The sequence below is a fragment of the Dermacentor albipictus genome, chromosome 10, assembly GCF_038994185.2.
Source record: "Dermacentor albipictus isolate Rhodes 1998 colony chromosome 10, USDA_Dalb.pri_finalv2, whole genome shotgun sequence".
Lineage (NCBI taxonomy): Eukaryota > Metazoa > Arthropoda > Arachnida > Ixodida > Ixodidae > Dermacentor > Dermacentor albipictus.
This window is the reverse complement of record NC_091830.1, coordinates 96,321,101-96,346,602: the sequence shown is the minus strand read 5'-3', so window position 1 is coordinate 96,346,602 and position 25,502 is coordinate 96,321,101. Positions and strand designations below refer to the sequence as shown.

Below are 25,502 nucleotides of genomic sequence, written 5' to 3'. Positions count from 1 at the left end.
ATCAGAAGCTAGGCGCATAAAACTCCGCAGGTTACGCCGAATACCTCTTCTTTTTTTCTGATATTGTTATCTCAGCACGGACGCAAGAAATTGTACGTGGATGTTACAGGTTGTCTTATCTCCGCTATAAATTTCGTCATATGGACTTTCGCGAAACAATGACGTTCCTTGCTTGCACAGTGATTTTTGTGCAACCACTCCACAGTAACTAGGACGCGTTTACTTCAATCTGCGTGGCTAACTCTTCCGATAAAATTGCAGAAGGTGCATGACATAAATGCGATCTTGAAAATGCATCCATATATATAAAAATAAATAATGCGGTTTTAGGTTTCAAACTGCCCTCTGAGTATGAAACAAGCCATAGAGGGCGACTCCGAAATAATTCTGATCGCCTGGGTTTTTTCTTCATGCGCCCCATGCAAGGTACACGGGCAGTTTCGCATTTCGCACCCATCAGAATGCGGCCGCCATGGCCGGGATTGGATCCTGCAAGCTCGTGCTTAGTAACATAACGCCAAAGCCACTAAGGTGACTGTATCAGTATAATGTAGGAGGCGTCCCAGTTTAGGTTAGCCAAGCCGGTATACAAAAGAAAGCATTAGAAAAAACACAGTGCAAGATACAAATCTAAGACTTGCGTCGTTCAGTTGTCAGTACTCTGAACACCGAACAACGTAGGTCTAATAATTGTATCTTTGCAGCGTGTTTTCCAAACTTGTATTCAGCTTTATTTAATTTAACTTTATTTATTTATTTAACTTTATTAGAACAGCTTGACCGTTAACTTTAACGCACGGTGGACTACAGTTGGCGCACATTGATAGCAAATACCCGATGAAGTGCGGTAAAAGGGAGCGACGTTAGAGATTTGCAGCTTTGTCTCAAAGCTGATACTTTACTGTCTTTCGTGGAACGTAGATTAGCCTCTGAAAAATTTTCCAATATAATGGCCCTTGTATTGCAGCACATTGGCTCACGAATCTGCTGCTGCAACAATGTTTCGAATCGTTTTAATATTAACACAGTTAGATATAGTCATGACAGGGATGAGCGGCTTTCTTTCAATTTCCACATCCCCACTAGCATGCTGGAAGGTACACAGGGAAGGTGGCAAGGCGGAAAGGCTCCGCCCAACTGTTTGTTGTGCTTTTTGCCCGCTGTGCCAATGCCGCCTATGTTTTTCCGCTAGTGTGACCATGCGTTCAAGCTACCTACAATAAGTGTCCGGCATTTTACTACAGTGAAACCGATGAGAACTGACGTCTAGCGAATGAGTGCGTGCCCATCAGGAGAGATTTAGCTTCAAGAGCACCACCAGCCCGACTGTGATTGCGACTATTTCAATCTGTCGAGCTCTTTTTTCCTGTCTTTTTTTATTGCGCTACTCGGAGCAATGCATGACTAGTCATGTGTGCCACAGGTCTGTAGAATTCTCATATACATTTCTGAAATAACGTGCGCTAACTGAGAAAAGGAAATTCAACAAAAATTACCCAACCACACAATCCCAACCGCTGGAGCACAAGTCCGGCTTTCTATGCCTATAAACAGTTCACGATACATCGACCAAGATTTGATTGCAGGTTTCACACTGTGGAAGTCCTATAACGTGCGCAACATCAGCTACTAGGCAACATACTGAATTTTCAGGTGCAATCACTTGAATCTTTGCATAGAAATATCGCATTTTGTATAGCACATAGTAATGTGCCTTTCTTTTCGCGTTTTTATTTGCGCACAAGTAGTATTTATTGATGCATTAGGAAGCTTACACACCCAACCTACGTTTCAGCAAGGGGCGTACTAGAAGTGCAGATTTTTGGGCTGCGCACCTCCAGTCGTCTTTCTTGTCCGTGTCAATTCATTGCTATGACTTGAATTGGTGTACTAGAGCCTAATCTTGCAAATGCACTCGCCCCCTGTTCGTAGTGGTCCCGTTTGTTTTTCAGAAGGCCTGTGGGCAGTATGTAAAAGAGGTGAGCACCCTATTTACGGTGCCCCAGACTGCCCTGCAGCGCTCGAGACCGCCGCACTAATAGATGGCTGGAGCTCCTGCGCTTTACTCAACCTCCTGTGCTAGCGCTCCCTGCGGAGATGAACCCGTTCCGCAGGGGTCAAAGAGATTCGATATCCTTTGTGCCCGGGTCTCCACATTGCGATTTCTGGACGCTGAATGTCGAACGCAGTGAGCCCCTAGCCGAGCGAGCGTGAAATTTTCAAAAAAAAGAAAGATTGTAGACTTGTAGGGCTTATAACTCATAATAAGCAGGTTTGAGTTTGATTAGCTATACCTACTACGAGATAGCGAGCTTTCTCAAACGCGACCAATCCTTCTCGATCCGATAAAGGTACTGCCGAGCTATGGCTCTGTGAACGCCGACGGAGAGGCTAGATTTAGCTCCGATTGCGTCATGCGCGGTGCGTGAACAGCGCCATCTGTGCGTGCGACACATGTACGATCGAGTAATGATTTTTCGCTTGTACACGACCACGTCAATGTAAGGTTACTGGGTAGTACGGTTCCATAGATATAAGCGACATTACTATAACAGGTCTTCAATGCATTAGCAAGATCTCACCATTATTAAAAAGAGCTTCACAATGTGAGCCTAAGACCGCAAGAATTTCTTAAAGTTGGGCCAGTTCAACGACGAAAAACACGAGAAAGACCACTTGCGTGGCTCTATTGTTACCTGACAGACATGCACTGATCTTGTAATTCAATACAGCACGAGTAGCAAGAAAATGTTGAGTCAAATTTCTTATAAAACAATTCGTTTCCGTCAATTCTACGTTTGGTAAATGGCAAAAAAGTAACCTATTTTCATAGGTCATCGATAAAGCTAAACAATCAGCAAGAACTTGAAACTACATAAGTGGGAGCATGCAATAACCGAAGTCCAGAGGAGCAACGCCTAATGGGTATTATTTCTTATGACATAAAGTACATAAATAAAATATTCCGTCAACGCCCTTCAATTTACATGACCGCGACTGGGCAAGACATTGGCCGGAAAGACACAAATTATGTTTGCGTTTACATCAAACGCTCCTTAGTGTTTTATCTAATGTTTTGCAGAATCTACATTATCTTGACATTGTTTGTTAGAAGGCTTTAAAGTCAGCTTTGAGACCTCAAGGATATATGCAGAGAAGTTTCTATTAGTCGTGGCATAAAGAAAAGAAAAAATACCTAATCAAAACCACGTGATAATTTGCTTTCGTCTTTCCGGCATTTCTAGAGATTTATTTTTTTTTCTTCATTACATGGACAAAGAATTTGAAACGCCCCGACAGTATGTTTCAGTATGGCCTGAAGAACAAGATTGGTGGCATTCGCCACCATTTGTTTGACGAAAGATGTTTGGTGAAAGAGAAATTATCCGCCCAGTATCAATAGACGAATATGTCCGTGAGTCCCTAGGACTTTGAGGGTGGCTAATTTGTTATGATAAATGATGGCAACAATAAATAATAAATTAAATTTTAGTGCTCACAGGATCGAATGTAATGGCGTCGAGGTCGTAAACATCTTTATTGGCGCTGCTTCAACACCGCTAGCTCCTTTCTAGCGATGCACCTACTTTGACGTCAACACTTATCTTTTCTCTCACGGATAACGGATAGGCATCTCCCTGTGTTACTCTGTGCGTTGGAGTGTTTCTGCTACTTCTTGGTATGCCCCGCCGAATAAGCACGCACTGATAACATAACTTCGATACTCGCGAAGGTAGCAACCGCGGCTTTGGACAAAAGAACTCGAGTGTTGATAACCGGACCGCCATGGCTTGGCTGTCCAGTGAGTGCCCCGGTTTTCTAGGACTAGGGAGGGGTCACTGATACCAAAGGGAACAAAAAGCAAGACGTGAGAAGGACGCTGACCTGCCCCCTTGGCAAACGCCTTCTTAGAACAAGCTCGGATGCCTGCCATAAGACAGCGCCGTGGCTGATCGAAGCGGAAATTGTGCAAGTAAAGTACCCGTCAGTTTTGTTTAAATGAAAACCGTGTGCTGAAAGGATTGTGTTAAGGTTGCATTGCTTAGTTGTCTCAGGAATTTTGTGGACTCTGAGTGGTATCATGAATACTTCTTTTTGGGCGGGTAGGTTCATTTTGAAACATATGGGTAACAGAGCAAACAGACGACCACAACAAGAGCGACGAGTACACACAAGCGCTGACTATACAAGTGGATTTTTTTCGCAAGGATAGCACACCTTATGAGTTCCAAAGTGAAGCAAGGGAAATTAAGGGCAAAAACATGTTGTTGAGTCTCATGTCAGTGGGTGACCAGGCCAGGGTTCCAACAGGAAAACGGTGTCGATTGCCCGAAGCTTACGGGCTCCTGGTTATATCAAGAATCAACGGTTAGCGCGCATAGCAAGACATTATAAGCACTTGTGCGCACATGCGCACTAACAGCAGTCTGCTTATCAGGCGCGCTATCGCCGACACAACGCTTGTAAAGGGTGATAGCGTTCCAACAACGCAAGCGCAATACAGCCAACCAAGCGCAAGGAAACGTTAATAATTATTTTCCTTTTCCCTTTTTTTTTGACAATCTGAACCCTCGACAACCGCATCCAGAAGATCAAATTTAGCATGAAAAGAAGGGGAAGGAGCGTTAAAGCAGTTGCTTCGTAATTTTAAAGTGTGGTAGGCTTCTAAATTGATGTGCGCGGTCTTGTCACTGCTCTTTCCTAGAATCGTCGACTCTTTCAACCGCGCCACCAATCCGTACAGTTGCTAACGTGTGGAAATGTGGAAATTTAAATGTCCGTATTTTAGAGCGCAGCTCTTTGGCGTCCGTTCCTGGGTTTCGCGTCGTCGTCGGCGTTGTCGCCGGCCTCGTAACCAGCTCCGCCCCCCTTTCATCCCCCCAGCGCTAGCAGCGACCGACTGATACCGCTGGATGCCGCTGACGCCGCTAGAGAGTCAAGATAACGTGACTGCATAGAACACCGTCGCCGCCATGCAGAAAGAGGAGGAAAGGGTCCCCCCCCCCCTGTTCCTGTGTGGCGGATAGGGTGCTCTTCAGTTGCCGACGCGCCGGTTATTTCACGTAGGCCCCGGCACGTCGACGAATCAACGGTTAGCGCGCATAGCAAGACATTACGAGCACGTGATAAGGCGATATAAGGCATTATAAGCATTATAAGCAAGCATTAGAAGCCGTGGGAAGGGACCACCTTCCCACGGCTAGACCTGGTTCTTAGCGCTGCGGAAGCGAGGGTATCATATTGTTTGTGTCGGCATCGGTGGCGTTGTCCCTGAAACCTACTCCGCAGCTGGGGTTGACTCACTATCGGCGTCAGCGGCATCAGTCAGTCGCTGCTATCTCTTCCCTCCTCCCTTTATCGTGTTGTCTGCTTGCTGCGCGCGCTTCTGCCCCCATCGTTTGCCGCTGGGTGTACACGCCGCCCCCCTCCCCCCTCTTCCTGCGAGTCTCCGGTTGTCAAAGCGCCGGCTCGAACTTAATTCCTTTCTTCGCTCCTCCTCCAATGCAACCCCTGTGCGGTGGCAATCAGAGAGCCAGATCGGTGGCGGCGGATCTGTATATGGGCACCGCCCGAGCCGAAATTGCGTGAAACAGCTTATTTGCTGCGCTCAAATTTCGCATTAGGAAGTAACGTAATCGTCGGTAATTTTTTTCATCTTTTTTTTTCAGTTTTTGAGTGTGTTCCCCTAAATGATCATTCGTACAATGACCACTTTCACCGAAGTAAAACACCCCACATGACATGGAAATGCCATGCGGCAGTCCAGTGGAACATCTAACAAGCGGCGGTTGGTGGTTCTTCTGGCATCCACGTTTTCTGGCGTTGCACATATGTGGACCGAACTATCCCAGCTTGTTTGGGGCAGAGAAACAAATTGGTGCGCCTTACCTACTTGCCACCTTCTTGAGATTGTGGAAATGTTTATGGATGTAAGGGACCACCTCAGAATTAGGTGCCTTCCGTTGATCCTCAGCCGTTGTATTTCCCAATTCAGGCTAGAATTTTTAAAGAAGGATTTCTGAGCTGGCAGTCAAGACCGATACGGGGAATGCTCCAGCCAAAAGATGGCTTACCTGATTAATAAAACTGGGCTTAACCTGATGTGGGCACGATTTTTGGAGGGCCGATTCCATACGTAACATTGCTATTCCTCTCTTCATTGTAATGGACTGTGCCTAGTCAAAAGGACGCTACTCTTCTTAGCCCCTGGGTAGTAGCCCCATCAAACGTGTTGATCAAAGAACCTAATATTTAGGTCTAAAAACTGTAAAAATTAAAGGTCCGGGAGTTCATTGGGGAAACGCAATCCACGTCCATCTTTCTTAAAGATACATAAAACTTCGCCTACTCTAAAGGGTTAGGTGAAGGGGGGCTGCTTTTTTGAAAACACTAAAGGAATCGTCAACATGGCTAAAAAAATTAAAACTGGCCCCCCATTAAACAACTATTCTAGTGCGTTGGGCACCTAGGCCAGCAAAATGTCACAGAGAATAGGGGCTATGCAAGACCCTATGCATATGCCATCGCGCTGCAAAAACGGCTTCCGGTCAAATACAATAAAAGTAGAGTTCAAATAAAACCACAATAAAGACAAAAAATTATCAACGGACATACCTATGGTGTTCTCGAAGGATACATCACCGTTATTTTCAATGTGCTCTTTGACGCACACTAGCAGTTGATTCTGCGGACAGAATAAAGCAGGTCCTGCACGTGTACCGAAAAACCAAAATGGTCATTTCCCTCTAAAAAGTGTACTACTGCTGTGGATTTTTTTACAAAAATGGGTAGTTCGCAGCAAGCGTCTTGATCTTTAGCAAAACCTGGATAACTCACTTCTGCCAAGATCCCTCTTCACTAACAATATTTTTGAACGGAACTTCGGGCTTATGTGTCTTCGCTGTGAAAAAGGCCCGCTAGGTTTTCTCTCTGCTGCTAGATATGTCCCTGGCAAGATGGCCGAGGTCTAGTTGCTTACAAAGCTCGACAAACTTGGTTTTAACATGCACTTCATATTTTTCGCGGGGAAAACTTCTTAACCGCTGCCAGAGATTTTTCATTGTAAATTTCTTTGGGTAAACATAAGGTGCTGCCACCTTATCTACACTGCCACTCACGACAGAAAAAAAGAACGAAAAACATAGTTAAGTTATTGTGCTCATAATGTGCAGAGATTTGTTGGGTGACTGTCTAGCTTTGGGTGAACCTAAAGTTTTAAGATTTTGTAATCTTAACAAGGCTATGTTAAGGATGACAGGGGTGGGAATTAGAGTTCAAAGTGGGGTAGCCGATACTCTAGTTTGAATTAAGGGGGGGGGGGGGAGTGGAGCTGACCGAGCCGTGTAATGCGCAGGTCACATGACTGGTGGCCTGTTCGTATTACGAAATGCGGACTAATAACCGGAAAGTGCCGCCGAGAACCATAACATGGGGTCAGCTGGCACAAAACGGGTAATCTGAGATCTCTGGGGGAACCTTTTCTCATGCAGTGGGCATTAACAGGCTTACCTTAAGACGCTGTTGATAATGTTAACGCACAACAACACGGTATCCTCTAAAAACAAGTAACTAGTACAAAATTAAGATCTTATTGCCTTTCTAAGGCTGATCATTACAGGGTATTTACACTTAACGTATTCCTGCTCACTCATATGCTCGTAAACAAAAGCGATCACAAAGAATCTCAGATTGCGACAACTGCATCTTAGGACTATATCAATATCTGAACTAACACAGTTTACAGCAGAAACATCGGCCACCCTCTGCCAGTGAAATTTGTATTAGTAAGAGTATTACAGTGGATTTCAAAACCGCGAAGTTGAAAGCATGCACTAACTATAGAAACACGACACAGCGCCACCATCTATCACTACAGCTAAACATACAAAGTTCTAGAGCCACAACTTCATAAAGTTGGTGTTCGACGACGGACACATCCACTTTAGTCACAAAATGGACAAAATAACGAACAAAAGTACTTTAAAATTATGGGGTTTTACGTGCCAAAACCACTTTCTGACTCCGGAAATTTCGACCACCTGGGGTTCTTTAACGTGCACCTAAATCTAAGTACACGGGCGTTTTTGTATTTCGCCCCCATCGAAATGCGGCCGCCGTGGCCGGGATTCGATCCTGCGACCGCGTGCTCAACAGCCTAACACCATAGCCACTGAGCAACCACGGTGGGTAACAAAAGTGCTTCTCTAACGAAACAAACAAGTGAACTCGGTATATTAGAGGAATAATAGACCTGACAGTGTGTATATTGCTGTAGGTTATGTTAGGATATAATAGGATATTGCTGTAGAATTTGTAGTTTCGCAGAGTAATTCTGTAACGAACAGAGTGAGCGACCAGCGCAAATTTATCAGTAGTACAGATGGCTATACGTACACGGTTACTGGTTAATGTGCTAGCCTGTTGCGAGCTATTTCGGCAGATGAAGGTAGTTGCCGTGGAACCGAAGTCACCGGGATATCTACAGAAATACCGTTTTTTATTTTGTTCTCAGAATAGCAATCCGAGTGATAGGAGAATTTGGCCTCACACAGAACAGTGCACCATAACTGCAAGTACACAAAAATGCGGCAAATAAAGAAACTGCATAGGCGCAAATACACACAGCAAGCTTTCCGTCAACATCGAACCGAGATGTTGCTTGGTAGTCGGTGTTATAGAGAAGCAAGCGCTTGATCACTAAGAAAACAATGGGTAGATTAATCCCATTCATGCAGACGCTGTGGTGGGGAAAATTTGTTTCTTTAATTCCAGACTCTCCGAACCAGTAATATACAGTACAGTACTAAACAAGTTAGAGTTACAATTACAACTTGATAACCATGTGATCCTTTGCACGAGTTAAGAGAAGCAACTTTTCCAAATGTACAGACAAATGCTCTGCAGATCCAGTTCATATGTTACCGCACTCAGCAACACTTCAGCAACAATTTTTTTCAAGCACGTTAGCATTTCTATGCCTACCCATCGATAAAACCTGTCCATCCACCACGTAAGATGAATCGCTCTGAATAAAATATATATATAATGTATAAAACAACCTAAATGTGGTTAAAAAACCTTGCCGGAGCTGAGTTTGGAACCTGCAACCCAAGACTAAGAATCTGTGTGTCTTACCGACTGGGCTAAACACTCGCCTTTTTTTCCTTATTGCATGGGTGCATAAATTTCTGCACAACTAGTAAAACAAAGTGCTATCAAAATTTAAGGTGGCTGAAAGCAGATTCGAAATTGGCGTAAATTTTATCAGGTTCTTACACGTCCCAGCCTCGTGCCTTCCCTGTATACAAAAGTTCACGCAACATCTGAAGATGGTGTGCTGCTCACCGTCGTCATCGCCTTCTATCACGCGCTAACCCTCCGTCAATGCGTAACTAAAGCCAAAATGCGAAATGGCACAGCTGTAGTATGCATATACATTTCTTGACCAATACTCCATAGTGGTCAGGAGCCACATACGTGGAAGGAAACAGCAGCAGCAACAATACTCTCGGCACCAAATCATGAGTGTATAAAATGAGCATACCGCCGTCGTCATGTCTCAAAAAGAACGTCGCGCAAGTTTACAACGTGCAAGACGACATGCGGATGTATACCTAAGCGAAAACATTTAGCCAAAGGGATTAGAATGTTTTCGCATTTCGACACCTAAGCAGTCTTAAGTTTCTCTGCCGAATTTACAGCGGCACAGATACACTCCTCACACTGCGTTTTCACTAAGCATTTCACAAAACTGGTGCAAGGATTGGGATTCTTAGTAAATGTTAAGACTGCTATCAGAACTGTAGTGCGGTATCTGGCCGGGCGAGTCGATACATCTGCATTATTACTACTTGCAGCTTGCACTAAAAACAGGGACACAGAAGAGAGACACGTCAGCGCTCGTGCGTTCGGCGCTCTTGTTTCGTCTCTCCTCGGTGTCCGTGTTATTTAGTGCGTGTTGTAAGTAACAACAATGCTATCAGAACATTGTGCAATAACAACATTTAATTAATAATATGCCGCCTCCGAATAACAACTTAAAAGCTAATTAGCACAATTCGGCAAACAAATGATGCAATGGTTTTAGTGCGTAAAGTGAGATGTCTAATTTTGCCCCAAAAAATGTCCTTTGCTATGAACAGTGACCTTTTTTATCTTAAATTCCCTCGTTTCGTGGAATGTTGAGGTGGTCGTTGCAGAAAGACGCTCTAATGTTCCAGTGCAAAACTGATAAAGCATGCCACGTGCCGCTCCCGTTCACGTACCTTGTGGCACGTTAATAACGACAGTTGAGAGTCCGCCAAGAACGTCCGGTAGCAGGAACGTCCGCAGGTTGTAGGTCCTCAACCACGATAGGATGGGAAACAGTCCGAGTAAGAACGATGGAGTCCCGATAAACGCGTTATGTAGCAAATCAGCAGCTGCTGCACCAAGTGTTTTTGCCCCTTTCTCTTTTGGGTCCAGCTTCTCGAGCGCACAATTTGTAAGCGCCTTTCGGTCGACAATGATCCTTGCTTCCCCTGCGGTGGCCTCACCTGAAAAGGCATAAGCAAGCCGCCAGTGTTGTCAACCCTTGTTGAAGGTTCATTCAACCACAATACAGATTACTAAACATTGTTCGGTTTTAGTCGAAATACTAGCAGTCATGGAGACATTGTGATGTCCTGTTGTACAGGCAACCTCCTTGAATGCCTGAGAAATTACTTTAGAGATTCCACAGGTGTCCTAATTTTTCACAAGAAAAGCGAACAAACATGGTCACAAACGGGTTAGGCAAGAAATACCTCTCAAACGTTATTCACCGCAGTGTTCAAATGCCTTAAGCGTACGGAAACAACTCCTTGAACATATATTGCGTGGGGCTTGTGGCGAATAACTTCAAAAACGGGGGCCAGTTCTGTCGTGTTTCGAGTTCATAACATGCTCCAAGATGATTAGCTTTGACAACAAAGACGAAAGCGCAGCTCAAGTGCACTTGAAAACGAACGCGTTTCAGTAACCGTAAACCTGCAAAGAAACATACCAGAAATATGGAAAGACAGCTAGCTCGAAATAGTTAAGCCTTAATTTAACGAAGTCGATAAAACCGGCACTTTGCTTCGTTATATCGTAATTTCGTTGCATTGCAATTTGTCCTCTTCGGCAACTAAGCACAGTCGGCGATCAATTTTTCTTACTCCGAAAGAGGCCGGAGAATTTTTCAAATTATCCTGCAAATTTTTGTATCAGAAACCAATTCATTTTGATGAATTTGCGAGTAGGCGACGAATGATACGGTTTCATGCCCTACCGACGCTGACTTCACATCTGTGGTGCTAATTAAACGAAGCCAGCCCAGCTTTCGAGGGCACTCCGTCCGCGTGGATGATAGATTGCATCGTCAGCACGGGGCGACGCTATCATGAAATGCGCCAGAAGCGGGGAGAGAATACTCCGTCTGCCTCTCGCTTCTACGGGTCACTGAAACTCGATATGACGCAACCTTCAACACTAAACGCGCTGTAAGAGAGCTTACATGATGCCACGCCGTCTCCGTACACCCACTCGTTGCATACGCCGCAAATTACCAATAAAGTAGGGTGCGCCGCTGCGCATGCACTCATCCGCGCGTACAGCTATGCGCAGCCACGTCTGGGACGCGCGCTAACTTAACAACCACTCCGCCCCTCCGTGCGCTCTGTCATGCGTTTGATGAAATTACCGCGAGCTCACTACCGTCCCCTTCTTTCCTTTTGCTCACATGGGAAAGAGGCACTTGTGAAGCCACCATCTTTCTTGTCCCACCCTCGCACACTTTCACTCCCACCTAAATCACGCAATGTGCGTGGCGCGATGGCATTTATCGCATTTAAACTTTACGCGAAACATGATGCCGGTCCAATTAGGTGATCGCTTTTGTTTCGCGGCGCGTGATTTGCGGGGCGCTTTTGCAAGCAGCCGCATGCAATTCACTCATTTGACCATCTGCGTCTGTGGAAGTTTCCATTTATTGTCTCGGTATTCCTTTGCGGTGGCATTGAAGTTACATTATATTTAAATGGTGTACAAACACACTTCGTCAAATTGAGGTTCTAAATACATAGTGTCCAAGAGGTTATGTTCAAGAGGTTATGAAAAGTTAGATACTTCGTTATATCAAGAATTTTGTTATATAGAACTTCGTTATATTATGGTGTAACTACGCAGACAATAATTTGCGCAGCATTTTGGCTGCATTAAAGAGGCGATTGAATTGAATAAAGCCTGTGCATATGCCGCCGATAATGTACGACGAATTCGCACTGATAATAAGCCGCCATGATCAGGAAGGCGAAAATCTTCAAAGATGGGTAAGGCAAAGTTTAATGACCAATCAAGCTGAGCAGTATTAAAGGGTTGAGGCACGGTTCGAATAATTCAGAGTACTTAAAGAGATACAACCTTGAAGTATAAGATACAATTATTACTCCGCTCTTTTCACAGTCCCGTGGACGTTAATTTTTAGCGACAGCGAGAAGCAGTTCAATAGCCCTTCTGAATTTGACTATAGGAATTGATTGCACAGTGGTGGGGAAACACAAGTACAAAACAGACGCACACGAGTCTTTCTACTCACTGTTTGTTAAGAGAAATCTACAGACCCATATTTAGGCGTTGGTGTTGGACAGAACACGAGCAGGACACTTAGCTCAAACAAAGCTCGTGCCAACATGTGTAGTTCGACGTAGGTATTATGCAATCTTAAACATTTGTTGTCAAATTGCTTAACACCAGTTACATTGTACTCTTGTTCATTTCAATCTTCACTCCTGCATCCTAATCCTGAGCGCAGCTAGTAAGAAAAGACTACACAGGTTGTTTGCCAAACATAAAAGAGCTGTGCGCCGCATCGAAAAGCTACAATGAAGAGACTACACAGTACATTGCTTCTTTAAGCCTAACTTATTCAAATATAAGCGGTTGTCTTTTCTATAGCTTTCTCTATATACACAAAAGAAAATTTACACGGCTACTATATTAAGTCCTCGTCTTCTCTCCCGGATAATACACTAGGGCTACCGAAGGAACAACTGTCGTAAAACACCAATATTCACAACTATGAAACTCATGCACTTGCTCACCTAATACACAATTTCTTTTAACACAACTTACGACAGTTCTTATATTATGCAGAAACGCAGGTGTAAATTTCTTGCTCGAGGAACAGTTTCATTATTTTTTTTTTGTTTCCATAGGAATGCAACAGCTTGTGCATCGCACCTGTCATGTTGCAGTCTTTTGTATGTTTTTGTATACTGCAAACCGTACTACAAAACTTCACAGGGCTGTTATTCGTCATAATTATTGCTGTGGTTCACATTACCTGAAATATTGCGTGAGTGTATTTTATGCAAGTCTAGCTTTTTGTAATTTTGATGTAACGTTGTTTCATTGATTTTTACTTGTCTGGTGTCCTTGCCCAGATATTTTATTGTTTCGCTGTGCAATAACTTTTCATATACTCGTAGGTTGGGAAAGTACGTACTGCGTGGAACTCGATGCCATCTTCGCTCAAGTGGTGCTGCCCGTACCTTATGCAGGATAGCTTTGAGTACAAAGTAGGATGCCTTTTAAAACAGGGCTTATGGTGGGCTAGCTGAGTGGTCATGGTGACGCGCTGCTGACCTCGAGGTGCCAGGTTCGGTTCATGCCTTGGCAGCTAACATTCAATGCACAACCGCTCGCATAGTTAGGTTTAGCTGAGCGTTAAAGAACCCAGGTGGTCAAAATTAAGCTGGGGTGGCCCACAACGGCATGCCTCGTGTTCAAATCGTGGTTTTGGCAAAGTCGCCAAATTTTAGAGCGCAGCTCTTTGGCGTCCGTTCCTGGGTTTCGCGTCGTCGTCGGCGTTGTCGTCGGCGTTGCCGTCGGCCTCGTAACCAGCTCGCCGACGAATCTGCTCCGCCGCCGCGCATGCGCGCTGTAGGCTCTCCGGGCGAGGGAGGATGATGGAAGGGAGGAGGAGAGACTGTGGAGGAGGGCTGGCTACACAAATGGCTCTTTGGCGTCCGTTCCTAGGTTTCGCGTCGGCGTTGTCGTCGGCCTCGTAACCAGCTCCGCCCCCCTTTCATCCCCCCAGCGCTAGCAGCGACCGACTGCTACCGCTTTCGTGAGTCCGCTACCGCACTCACGAAAGACGTCGTGCACTTCCTGCAACTCGCATTAACCGACCATCGATCCACACCGATGTTAGTAGTGGGGGACTTTAATGTTGACATAAAGACAAACAGCAATTTCCTAACACTTATGCGGGAGAACATCCCGTTCCTCTCGCTCGTAACGCGTCCCACGGCTGTGACAACCTCGCGAGGCACTTGTATAGATCTCGTCTTTGAGAATCAAGCATTGGTGTACCAAGTCGAACATATATCAGTCTATTTCTCCGACAACAAAGTTCCTTCATGACTGTCAAGAACTGTTAGTGGAGTCTTTGTTAAAGGAATACGTGTGAAAAATAAAAATAAAATTCTGTGATAGCGCATACATGTGTTGCTCGATTTCTTTGCCTCAATCTATCGAAAAGGTGAAACAGCTTATTTGCTGCGCTCAAATTTCGCATTAGGAAGTAACGTAATCGTCGGTAATTTTTTTGGTGACTTTAGGAGTGTCCTTTACTAAGAAGGTCGTTAGTGGTGCAGATGAGACCCTCTTGAAAAAAGTCAAGCGGAAGCTTAAGTTCATTGATGTCAGAAGTGACAAGCGTAAAGAAAGAGAGAAGACGAGGAAGAAGGATTTAAGCGAGCGCGTGGCGCCGCCATCTTGGAGAAGAGGGGCGCGCAGAGAAGGACGTGGTGGCCGGGCGCAGCGTTCCAGGAGAAGACGGCCGGAGGTCGCCTCTCTGGGTCCTACCCCAGCCTCTAGGCGACGCATCGACGTCCCGCCCGAGTACCAGGCTCGGCGAGCAGATGACCGACGTACCCGGAACTACCGGTGCCCCGACCTACCTGCCAGTACACGTCAACGTTTACGCCGCTGAACGTAGACGCGCGGAGGCTAGCTGCAGCGAGTCACCGTCCTGTCTAGGGAACCAAGCTGGGCCGGCGCGCACCGGGAGCGACAGCCGGCGTGAGCCCTACTCTGTCGGAGCGCGACAGCTCCTCAACAACCGTGCCATGGTCACGTTGACCGGGGCATCGGTGACGCCTGACACCAGCGATGACTGGAGGCGACCGAACTGCAACGACGAACCAGAGACCGGAGGACGCCGATATCCACACCGAACAGAACCGGTACTGTAAGCGCCCCTACTATAGCGAATAGACGATCGCCGCACAGACGTTAGTAGACGTGGTAGTGCGGGCGTAAAGCTTAGCAAGGGAGGACGCATTCCGTGTTAAATAAATGTCGAACGTTACCGTATGTAACTGTTGTTAAAAGTCCATATTGAATGAATGTTGTTTGCGCTGCCCTTTGCGTTCATATGCTCCTTCTGCCTGCTCAAGCTAGCGTACCAGGCGTTAACGTATAGGTGACAACATTGGCGAGCCTGCCAGGATCCCTTTTACTTCGTCGCGTGCCTCGGAGTGTCTTGCGCAGCGGAATGGACCTTGAACGTTTGATGACGGCTGTGACTGCCGTGGGCATGTAGGCTAAAGCCATAATAGCACTGTATCACGAGGAACACAAGCGATTAAGAGCAGAATGCGCAGAGGCGCGAGAGGCTGCGAAGAAAGATTAGGAGAGAGCCAAGGCAGCTGAGGAGAGAGCGAAGGCTGCGGACGAGTGGGCGTATAGAAACTTGACGATAGAAAAAGAGCTTACGGAAAAGAAATTGCAGTTGCGCGTGAGTAACAGTGGAGAAGAGGCACGAAATGGGAACCCAGATGTGGTACCCAGCGACAGCGTGTCCCCAGATGTTAATCGCCCCATTTGATGAAAACGAAATGACCTAGATGCCTACATACAGCATTTCGAGCGAATCGCAACTGGACAAGGCTGGCAGAGGAGTGACTGGGCGACAGGATTGAGTATGTGTCTTATGGGGGAAGCGTTGGCCGTGGACAGCCGGATGTCAGCGACTGACGCACTAAATTACGACAAGGTGAAGAGGGCTCTCCTACAATGCTTCAGACTAACGGCCGAAGGTTTCAGGCATAAATTCCGAAACTCCAAGCCACACGAAAATCAGGCGGGCCAGCGATTCGCCGCTCGAATCTCCAACTACTTTGATCGTTGATTGGAGATGGCTAACATAATGAAGACATTTGAAGACTTGAGGGACAACATGAGTGCAGAACAGTTCCTAGCATCATGTCATCAGGGCGTAGCAACATTCCTGAAAGAGCGCAACTTGAGGACGGTTGCGGAACTATCTGAACACGCCGACCGCTATTTAGAAGCCCAAGGCCAAAAGAATTTGGGAAATGGGAAGGAAGATAAAAAGAACCCAGATGAGAGAGGACAGACTCGAAGGACAATCAAATGTTTTACGTGTTACACGACAGGGCATCGGGCTGTGAATTGTCCCTTGGGTCGTACTAGCAGTTCGACGTTGAAGTGCGAGGGGTACGGGTGGAATGGACATACAATACAAACCTGCCGAGCTAAGCCAGAAAATAAGACTGCCTGCATTGTTGCCAGCGAGTCACATTGATGTCGAGAGGACGCAGATGGAACACAAGGAGTCCAGCGACTAGGCTAGCGCTGTCACAACAGCTCCGAGGTCAGAAGACCCGGAAACCTCGATGCCGGTAGTAGTGGGAGTGCTGCAGGGACAAAAAGTGTCGGTACTCAGAGACACTGGGTCCAACATTGTTCTAGTAAGGCCATCCATGGTGCCGGAAATAGATCACCGGTACAGAAACGCCAGTTTGATTGGCGGATGGTACGGTACGGCGAATGCCTGCGGCTCGTGTACTGTTGTTGACGCCTTATTACAGCGGTTGGATTGAAGCCCGGTGCGTCAAAGAACCGCTTTACGACGTCATTCTTGGGAATGTACCAGGGGTCAGAAGAGTGGATGATCCAGATCTCCTCTGGAGTGTTCCGACCATCCAAATTACAAGTAGGACGGAGCATGATTCCACCGAAGCCGGTGGCAGAGACAACGAAAGAAGTTCGTACCAGTATACCAGGGAAGATAGCATATTGTCTGTGGAGAAAAGCACAAGGAACCAGGATACAAAAGATGCCCGTATAAAGAATACTTCAGACACCACCATCGATATAACCGCGACCGAAATGAAAAAAAAAGGCAAGAAGCGGACAGTATTCTACGACTTTATTTTGAAATTTCAGGGAAATGGGTCCAGTGTAAGAAGAACCGGGTCGTACATAAGTTTGAGAAGGTTGGAGAATTACTGTACCGAATAGCCAGAAACCACGATGGAAGAGAAACACGACAGTTAACAGTGCCAGTGAGTTTACGAAGAGCAGACCTCGAGCTGGCGCACGACAATATAATGGCTGGCCATCAAGGAGTAATAAAGACGACCAACCGAGTATCAGAAGAATTCTTTTGGCCGTGCATGCAGAGTGACATTATATGGTTTGTGGGAACTTGCGAGATATGTAAGAGAACCACACCAAAATGGTTAGTATCAAAGGTACCTCTTGGGAATACACCTATTAATCAGCAACCGTTTCGAAAGGACACGGGGATGGTCAACTGAGTCGGTTTCTGAAAGTCCATACCAAGCAGACATCCCAACAACAGAAATGATCCCTCAGAAGGTGAAGATGACAAGCATGGTGTCTAAATTGAGCGCATGCGAGAAAACACAGGGTCAAGAATTGAAGAGTAATGGACAGGTCATCGCTGGGTCCGACAACTTTGACAAGCTCTCGGCATGCAGGGCTGGGTCCCGCGCCAACTCCTGGTGTCATCCAAATCATTCTGTCCGAGGTAATGTCTCGATGAGGCGCCCGCGTTGAGAACCAGAACCAGTGCACAACTTCCTGTGTTACCGTATCCAGGTCAGACAAGAACCGTACAGGCAGAAGTTAGTAGACCACGTGAGTGAACGTGCAACGAAGGACATCACTGACTTTGTTGAATATGTTAGTTTTAGTTAATACCACTGAAAAAGTATACAATCATACTTGGGAACATATAGTGTTTAGAGCTTCCGAGGGGTCTTCCTCAAACACTCGCGGAATACAATGCCTTGTGAATGCTGCTGTCGTTGACATTGACGTATTGTTAAGACTCGGCAGAAACTTACGTGATGTGCGCGTGGGTGCAGTGAAGTGCAGTGAACAGCAGCGAATTGTGAATGAAGATACGGTGAAGTGAAGTTATATGTGGTGTAGTGGAGTGAAGTGCGGCGAAGTGCAGTGATCGGTGAACGAAGAAGTGGCGAAGTGAAGTTATGTGTGGTGTGGTGAAGTGAGGTGCAGTGTCCGTGTGAACCCAAGAGGTGACAAAGGGTAAGTGAAGTTTTCGTGGAGCGAAAACTCGGAAAACAGGGGGGCCATTGTCAGGAGTGACAAGCGTAAAGAAAGAAAGAAGACGAGGAAGAAGGAGTGAAGCGAGCGCGTGAAGCCGCCATCTTGGAGAAGAGGGGCGCGCAGAGGAGGAAGTGGTGGCCGGGCGCAGCGTTCCAGGAGAAGACGGCCGGAGATCGCCTCTCTGGGTCCTACCCCAGTCTATAGGCGACGCATCGACGTCCTGCCCGAGTACCAGGCTCGGCGAGCAGATGTCCGACGTCCCCGGAACTACCGCTGGCCCGGAACTACCTGCCAGGACACGTCAGCGTTTACGCCGCTGAAAGTAGACGCGCGGAGGCTAGCTGCAGCCAGTCACCGTCCCGTCTAGGGAACCAAGCTGGGCCGGCGCGCACCGGGAGCGACAGCCGGCACGAGCCCTGCTCTGCCGGAGCGCGACAGCTCCTCAACAACCGCGCCATGGTCACGTCGGCCGGGGCATCGCTGACGCAGGACACCAGCGACGACTGAAGGCGACCGAATTGCAACGACGAACCACAGACCGGAGGACGCCGATATCCACACAAAGCAGAAGCGGTACTGTAAGCGCCCCTACTATAGGTAATAGACGATTGCCGCACAGGCGTTAGTAAACGCGGTAGTGCGAGCGTAAAGCTTAGCAAGGGAGGACGCATTCCGTGTCCAATAAGTGTCGAACATTACCTTATGTTACTGTTGTTAAAAGTCCATATTGAGTTAATGTTGTGTGCGCTGCCGTTTGCGTTCATGTGTTCCTTCTGCCTGCTCAAGCAAGCGTACCAGGCGTTAACGTATGCGTGACATTTGACCTTGTCCAATAGCCTAAAGCAGAGGATGTCAGAAACACATTTTGGTGTATGATTTTGCACAATCGCAAGAAAGTTGCAAGCAGACACGACGCCGCTATGGTACCCTTAGCCCCCAATAAGGGTTAAATCTCTGTATTCAAATTTGCTCTGAAAGCGAACTAAGATAGAAAAAACAAACGTTCCCTCGGATTTGTATACTCCCCGGCTATGAGGTGTGGTGAATTTTACGCCGTCAAGACATAACACGGCTCCTCGGAGATAATATACTCTAAAAGCCAAGAAGAAATAGAATAACTACGCGCATTTGGTCGTTAATGTACTGCTTGTGAATGTGAGCCGCTGTTTTGAGATCAAAGATTGCAAGCAAGATCAAAAGTAGCAACTCTCTCTTGGTATGAGAGGCACAATATTTCTATCTGTACGAGCGAAGCGTCTGCGATTCCGTATGTGAATTTATGAATGCGGTTTTCTTAGACTTGTACGAGTTCCACGTTTTGGTGTATCACGCAGTGACACGTTGTGACGGGGTGCATGTCCTTCAAATAGTAAATATACCGGTGAGTCATTTCCTGTCATTTAAAGTGGATAGCAGCGCCAGTTTATGCCTTTTTTTACTGTCTCTATGCCTCTCCGCTCTGTTCAACTAGGTTATCTTAGTGAGAATGCAAGACCAAGTAGGGCAACAGTTAATCATTCCTAAATCGCCTCGTGGTTGATATATTTAGCATTGACCATGCACTGCTATGCCTACTTTAAGCTGGGAACTGCTGTTATTGAAAGAGCTACAGCACGACCTTACCAAGATGTGGCATAATTGTGGTGCATTCAACAGAAACGCACAAGATGAGCTCTCGACACAGCAAGACGCACACGTTAATAGGTGTGCCACAATTTTAGTTTAGCCCTGCTCTCGCAAGAGTGAAATTGCGTGAGTGTGATGGCATCTGAAATAAAGACAGGGACAATTTTTTTGACGCCTAAGTATTTACCACTTACACGTGCAAGTGCTTGGAAAGAGGGTCCTGGTTATACAGTTACAAATGTTTTCGCTCACAAATTCAGAGTTAATTGGGACAAATACAGAAGTATCAGGACGAGTACCTGCGAGCAAATAAGAAGTTTCAAAGATTGCACCGACCGCTAAGGAAAGACGTAACCAAGGAAAATAAGCAGATAGAGCCGCCTGGAGCACAACGGCATCGACAGCAGGCTCCTCCATATATGGGAAACGAAAGAGGAGCTACAAAGAAGATGGAAAAAGCTGACACATAACAGAAAACTCAGAAAGAAAATTGCCGGCCTAAATAGAGAGATAGAAGAACATGTGCAACAGTGATGTATACAGAAAAAGGAAGAGATTTCTGATGAGATGGCGATTCAGTTAGAATTAGTGAACACATGTAATTTACTGAGCTACCTGCTCAACCCGGAAGATACCAGAATAGCATACAGGCAAAATATTATTGAAATAATTCATGCCTATAAAGGAAAGAAACATCGCCTGCTATAGGAATTTACTGAAAAATACATTCCGCAAGCCAAGCCGATTGCCCATCCAAATTACATCGGAAGAACCAACGAAGATATAGACAAAAAGATTAGTGAATCAGAAATATGAGCTTATCTGCATGAACTCAGTACCACATTGGCACCCGGACACGAAGGCAGAACAAAACAAACGTTAAGATCACGTACTCGTGACGCCTGCGGCAGAAAGGATGTTCCTCATCCGCCGCCAAGGTTGATGAGTGTCGGCGATGGCTAACACTCCCAGGGCTAGTTCTAGTAGTAAAACATCAATACCCTAAAAAGTGGATGGGGAAACGTTGCCGCAGTAGCTCAATTAGTAGAACATCGCACGCGTAATGGGAATACGTGGAATCGTTCTCCACCTGCGGCAAGTTATTTTTTCGTCCACTTTGGGGGTTAAGTACCATACAGAAGACGGAGAAGAATGTAAGTGCCAAGAGGGATCTAAATAATAAAATGGTTCCTTCCCTGCCAAAGAACATGCATCGCAAACAACATGAAGGACGAAGACAAAGGAGGGCCGAGGAGATACAGTAAAGACTTAGACGAGATAAACCAGAATTTTTTCTAGAATGCGTAACAAGCGTCACAATAAAGACAGAATATACAGACACAGCAGAAAAAACAACGATGGCCCTAGCAATAGCACAAACTGAAGCATACATAATAAACAATTACTCACAGGCAGGAACTCGCAGTTGTGCCAATGGCCGAATCTCCCCGGAGGCACTACACATATTATTGAATGGACCACAAAAAGAAAGAAAACGTTTAAATACTATGGACACCTGCCCATACTCGGGCCGCACCAGGGGACGGCGGAAACAAAGAGCCGACACACAACGCAGCTCGATGGCTAACCGACTGTGTTGCGACAAATGTTCGTCCCGTCAAATCGGGAGCCAACGAAGAAAGTGAGGACGGAGGTTGGGAGTGGAAAGAGAGATTAACGGAATACAAAGATATAAGAATACATTACAACATGCAGAGGTGTACTTATCCAGCACCTAAACAAAAGCTAAATAAGTCGGAGTCTGCCCAGTGGCAACAATTACAAACAAGAGCATACTGTAATTCAGCAACGTGGAATACAATCCATCCAGGCATATACAAGACAAAGGAATATACGTTATGCGGCTCAAGCGCAACTCTTGAGCATGTGCTCTCGGAAGGCAATGGGCTGCCGATTAGCCACGGGAGGCAGCCTCTGGCGAAAGCCTCCGCGCACGTTGGTGTGCTGTGTTGCTAAGCTCAGTCCCAGAAGATGAACTGTGGGAAACCCATCGGGCCGACGACGCCGCCAGAGCGCAAGGGCTCGTGGCAGACGCGCAGGCAGGCTGAAGCTCACCTTATTATCTTACCGGACAAAAATAAATTTTCACCAGCACTACCACTACAAATTTGGAGTTTCATTTGCAGGCCCACTGTGGTTCAAGCGCATTTGTACGATGCATCGGGCAGACGCTAAGGAACCGCGCGAGGTCAAAATTATTTCGCATTCCTACCACCACGACTTCCCTTCTAATCCATTCTGCAGTTCCAGAACGTCACACCCCCTCTTATAAGTAGGGTTCTCTATGAGTGTTGGACAGTGGGGTCAATGTTGTTTTCGGGAGATTTCAGCGGGCAACGTTACTGGCCCATTGGCAAACACTCTCATACGTAATGCCGAACAGATCAGGCGCTAGTCAAATGAAATCTCGTGAAAATAAAATTATCCCCTGTAGTGATTGCTCGGGAGTGCCCCGTTATAGTGACCATTTGTCCTTAGGAGACATTGCAGTGCATTGGACCTTTACAAATGGTTCTTTATAAACAATACGCTATCACAGATCGAAACCGTCGTGAATGGTGCCCAGAAATGCTTACAGCAGAAATGCAGAATAATGCACCAGAAATGCTTACAAGCGCAAGACAGATGTATGAGGGAGGATGTAGGCGAAGTAATCGATAGTGATCGAACGAGGGCTCTAATTATAGAGAATTCTTAAGGAAGGGCTCTTGTATTCGCCAACATATTAACTGCTTTAATTGGCACCATTTATATTTAGCTCACACGTTTATATAACACTGTCGAATCTATTGGCTATTTGATGATACTAGGCTGCAGGACTTGAGTTTAGAGGTCTTAAACGTGGCTAAAACGGGTGTTATAAGAACAGCCGCCACAATCATATGGTTTAATTTCACACGCCGCGTTTTACGCATTGCTTTTCTTAGCAAATATTGTATTGTTATTTATTAATTGCGTTTCATGTCCCTTTTGTTTCAACCGTTTTAAGTGCCAGATTCTGAAATAAATGTAACGCTAATATTTGTGAGAAACGACTCCCGAATATTGACAAAGAAACAATTATTTCGCTATTAGGTATACTAACGAAATCTAATATAAAGATTTCATGGGGTATGTTTGGCAAAAAAGGCTCATCTAAAATATCTTTGCACGTGTATTCTTGTAACCAAGTGGATTTCAGCTAAACTAAAAAGGCTGTAAGTGAGAAACAAAACGACGGTGGCTCTATGTTTTGCACTACGATAAAGACAGCAATGAAAGAAAGTAACAGCGTGGAAGAAGATGCACGTAATATAATGTAATGCTCTCTAAGCAGGTAAGCCCACTGCAGCAGAGCACCCCATATTGTTTTAAGGGTACCTTAATAAAATGACATTGACTAAAACACAAATCGTTATACTCAAACCTAGACAGCAAATCCGTAGGTTGCCTAACGTGATCCCTAAGCTCCCTAAGGCTGCCTAATGCTTCTTGAACAAGTGGAAACTACTTTGTGTAAGTACTCTCGTCAATACGTTTCCTCAGGAATCCGAGTGTTAGCGCAGCAGCCACGAAATCAGAATGAGAGCAGAAGAACTCCAACGAGTCGCCATCTGCATGAGCCTTTCTGCCGGCACGCTACTAGAATTCTTGCTGCCTCTCTGCACTGAAACAGAAGAAATATTCTACAAGTTATGGCAGTGAATTCTCGAAATGAATACGAATCGAATAGGATGGACCATTCGATTTGTAGTTTGGAATATTTGCACGCCCGCACAATCTTTATTCTTAACCGTACGTCGCTCGATACAACTCCGTTTCTTTTACACTCTTCCTTATTTTTATTGCTCGTTAACGAAACTATACATAGCGTATCGTTTTCGAAAGAGCGGAAAGTTGAGCATTAGTTGTAGAAACATACAGAAAGACACATAACTCAATAACTGCCTGTACTGCTTCGTTTGTCTGTTCTTTGTGCTTGTGCACATTGCAGTCAATACGCCTGTCATTCTTCGGCAAAACAGACTGTCCGTAATTCAAACCCTTTTGAGCTATGAGCAAGTACTTTACTGGTTTTACAGCGGCTGCGCAAGCATGGAGATTTTTTTCCCGCTTTTTTATCACAGCGGCTTCTCGGAACAAGCAGCATAACCCCTTCCCCCCCCCCCCTCCACTCTTCCCAGTTTCTGTCGGTGTCTTTAGACACTCATCTTTTTGCTAACTTTTACTATTCTCGATGTACTCTATAAACGTCCGCTTATTCTCCTCCGCCATCCGACTGAGAGTTTCACAAACGGCTACTAGAGAAAGGATTTGTTGCACTTAGGAAAACAAGTTCCCTTGCCGTAACGTTGTCGCTATCCCCAGGCTCAGGCATCCATTGCTTTAGAGCGGCTCGTTGACCTATCGGGGTTACATTGTCTGAATTCAGACCAGTAAGAGAAAGATTAAACTATATTGCAAAATATCAACATAAGGTGGCTGAGCACTGAGGCCAGAATATTGAAAAACTTGAAGAATCTATGCCACGCCGAAACTGCCATTTAAATGTGTCCTTTTGTCGAAAAGATAATATTTCAGTGACTACTTACGTGGGTCAGTGAATGACGTCTCCCAAGCTGTCATGTCGTCGTCCATTACTTCTCGCTGTTCCCCTCGGGTCTGTCGAAACGCTTCGATCACAATTCTTCCTCGTTACTGTGTTGTTGCCTCCGTGACGCCTGTTAACTTCTCAGTAAGCGGCTACCGACAATGAATTATAGGGGAAAAAAGATAGCCATAACAAATGTTTATATACTACGCGTATTTCATGCAAATAGATGTCCTCCTATGAATTGCCGTTACTGGCATCCTTTCTTCTATAGAAGTAAATCACCTCTGATGGCTCTCATTGTCGAGAATCATCTGTTGCTCAACATTAGTTGCAAGTACTGATCAGATTACGTACTATTGTGACAGCGGGCGCTACCTTTGCTGTGTTGCAATATCCTTTCTGGTTTTTACGTCATAAGAAACCATATCTCTCGGCATTTCTATTCCTTTTGCGTGTAATTGTGTGATAGCGGTTTATATATGACGCGTTTCAGAAGGCCCGTATTGAGTATTTTCTTTTATCTTGGTGTTAAAGCCCTCGCAGACGTGTCCGAGACAACAGCCGAGTTCTCTGTCAATGCAATCGGCACTCGAAGATCTTATGCGTAGTTGTAACTGCTGCTCTTTATCCCATCAGGGCAAACAATACGCACGACGATAAGTTTTATAACGGCATGTGATGCAGGTGAATGCCTTGTTGTTCGGTTCCCATTGATGCGCCAGCCGAAGAAAAGAAACCTCATCGCATATAGAGCGTCCACATGGCTAAAACCCCCGCGTGCATAAAAAGTCGTTAAGCTATGCCTGCCGCTGTACAAACAAGATCTATTAAAATGCTTCCCATGCGACGCCTGGGGATGACAGCACGTATAACT

At 45.8% G+C, this 25,502-nt stretch overlaps 1 protein-coding gene across 1 annotated transcript in view; it reads right to left on the bottom strand.

Annotated features, from left to right (window-relative positions):
* Window positions 1–25,502, bottom strand: part of LOC135921469 (solute carrier family 26 member 10-like) — a 94,919-nt gene that overhangs the window by 60,625 nt on the left and 8,792 nt on the right. The window contains exon 3 of the mRNA XM_070526596.1: window positions 10,266–10,535. Within this exon, the coding sequence (XP_070382697.1) occupies window positions 10,266–10,535 (270 nt within the window). The remainder of the gene's footprint in view (window positions 1–10,265; window positions 10,536–25,502) is intronic.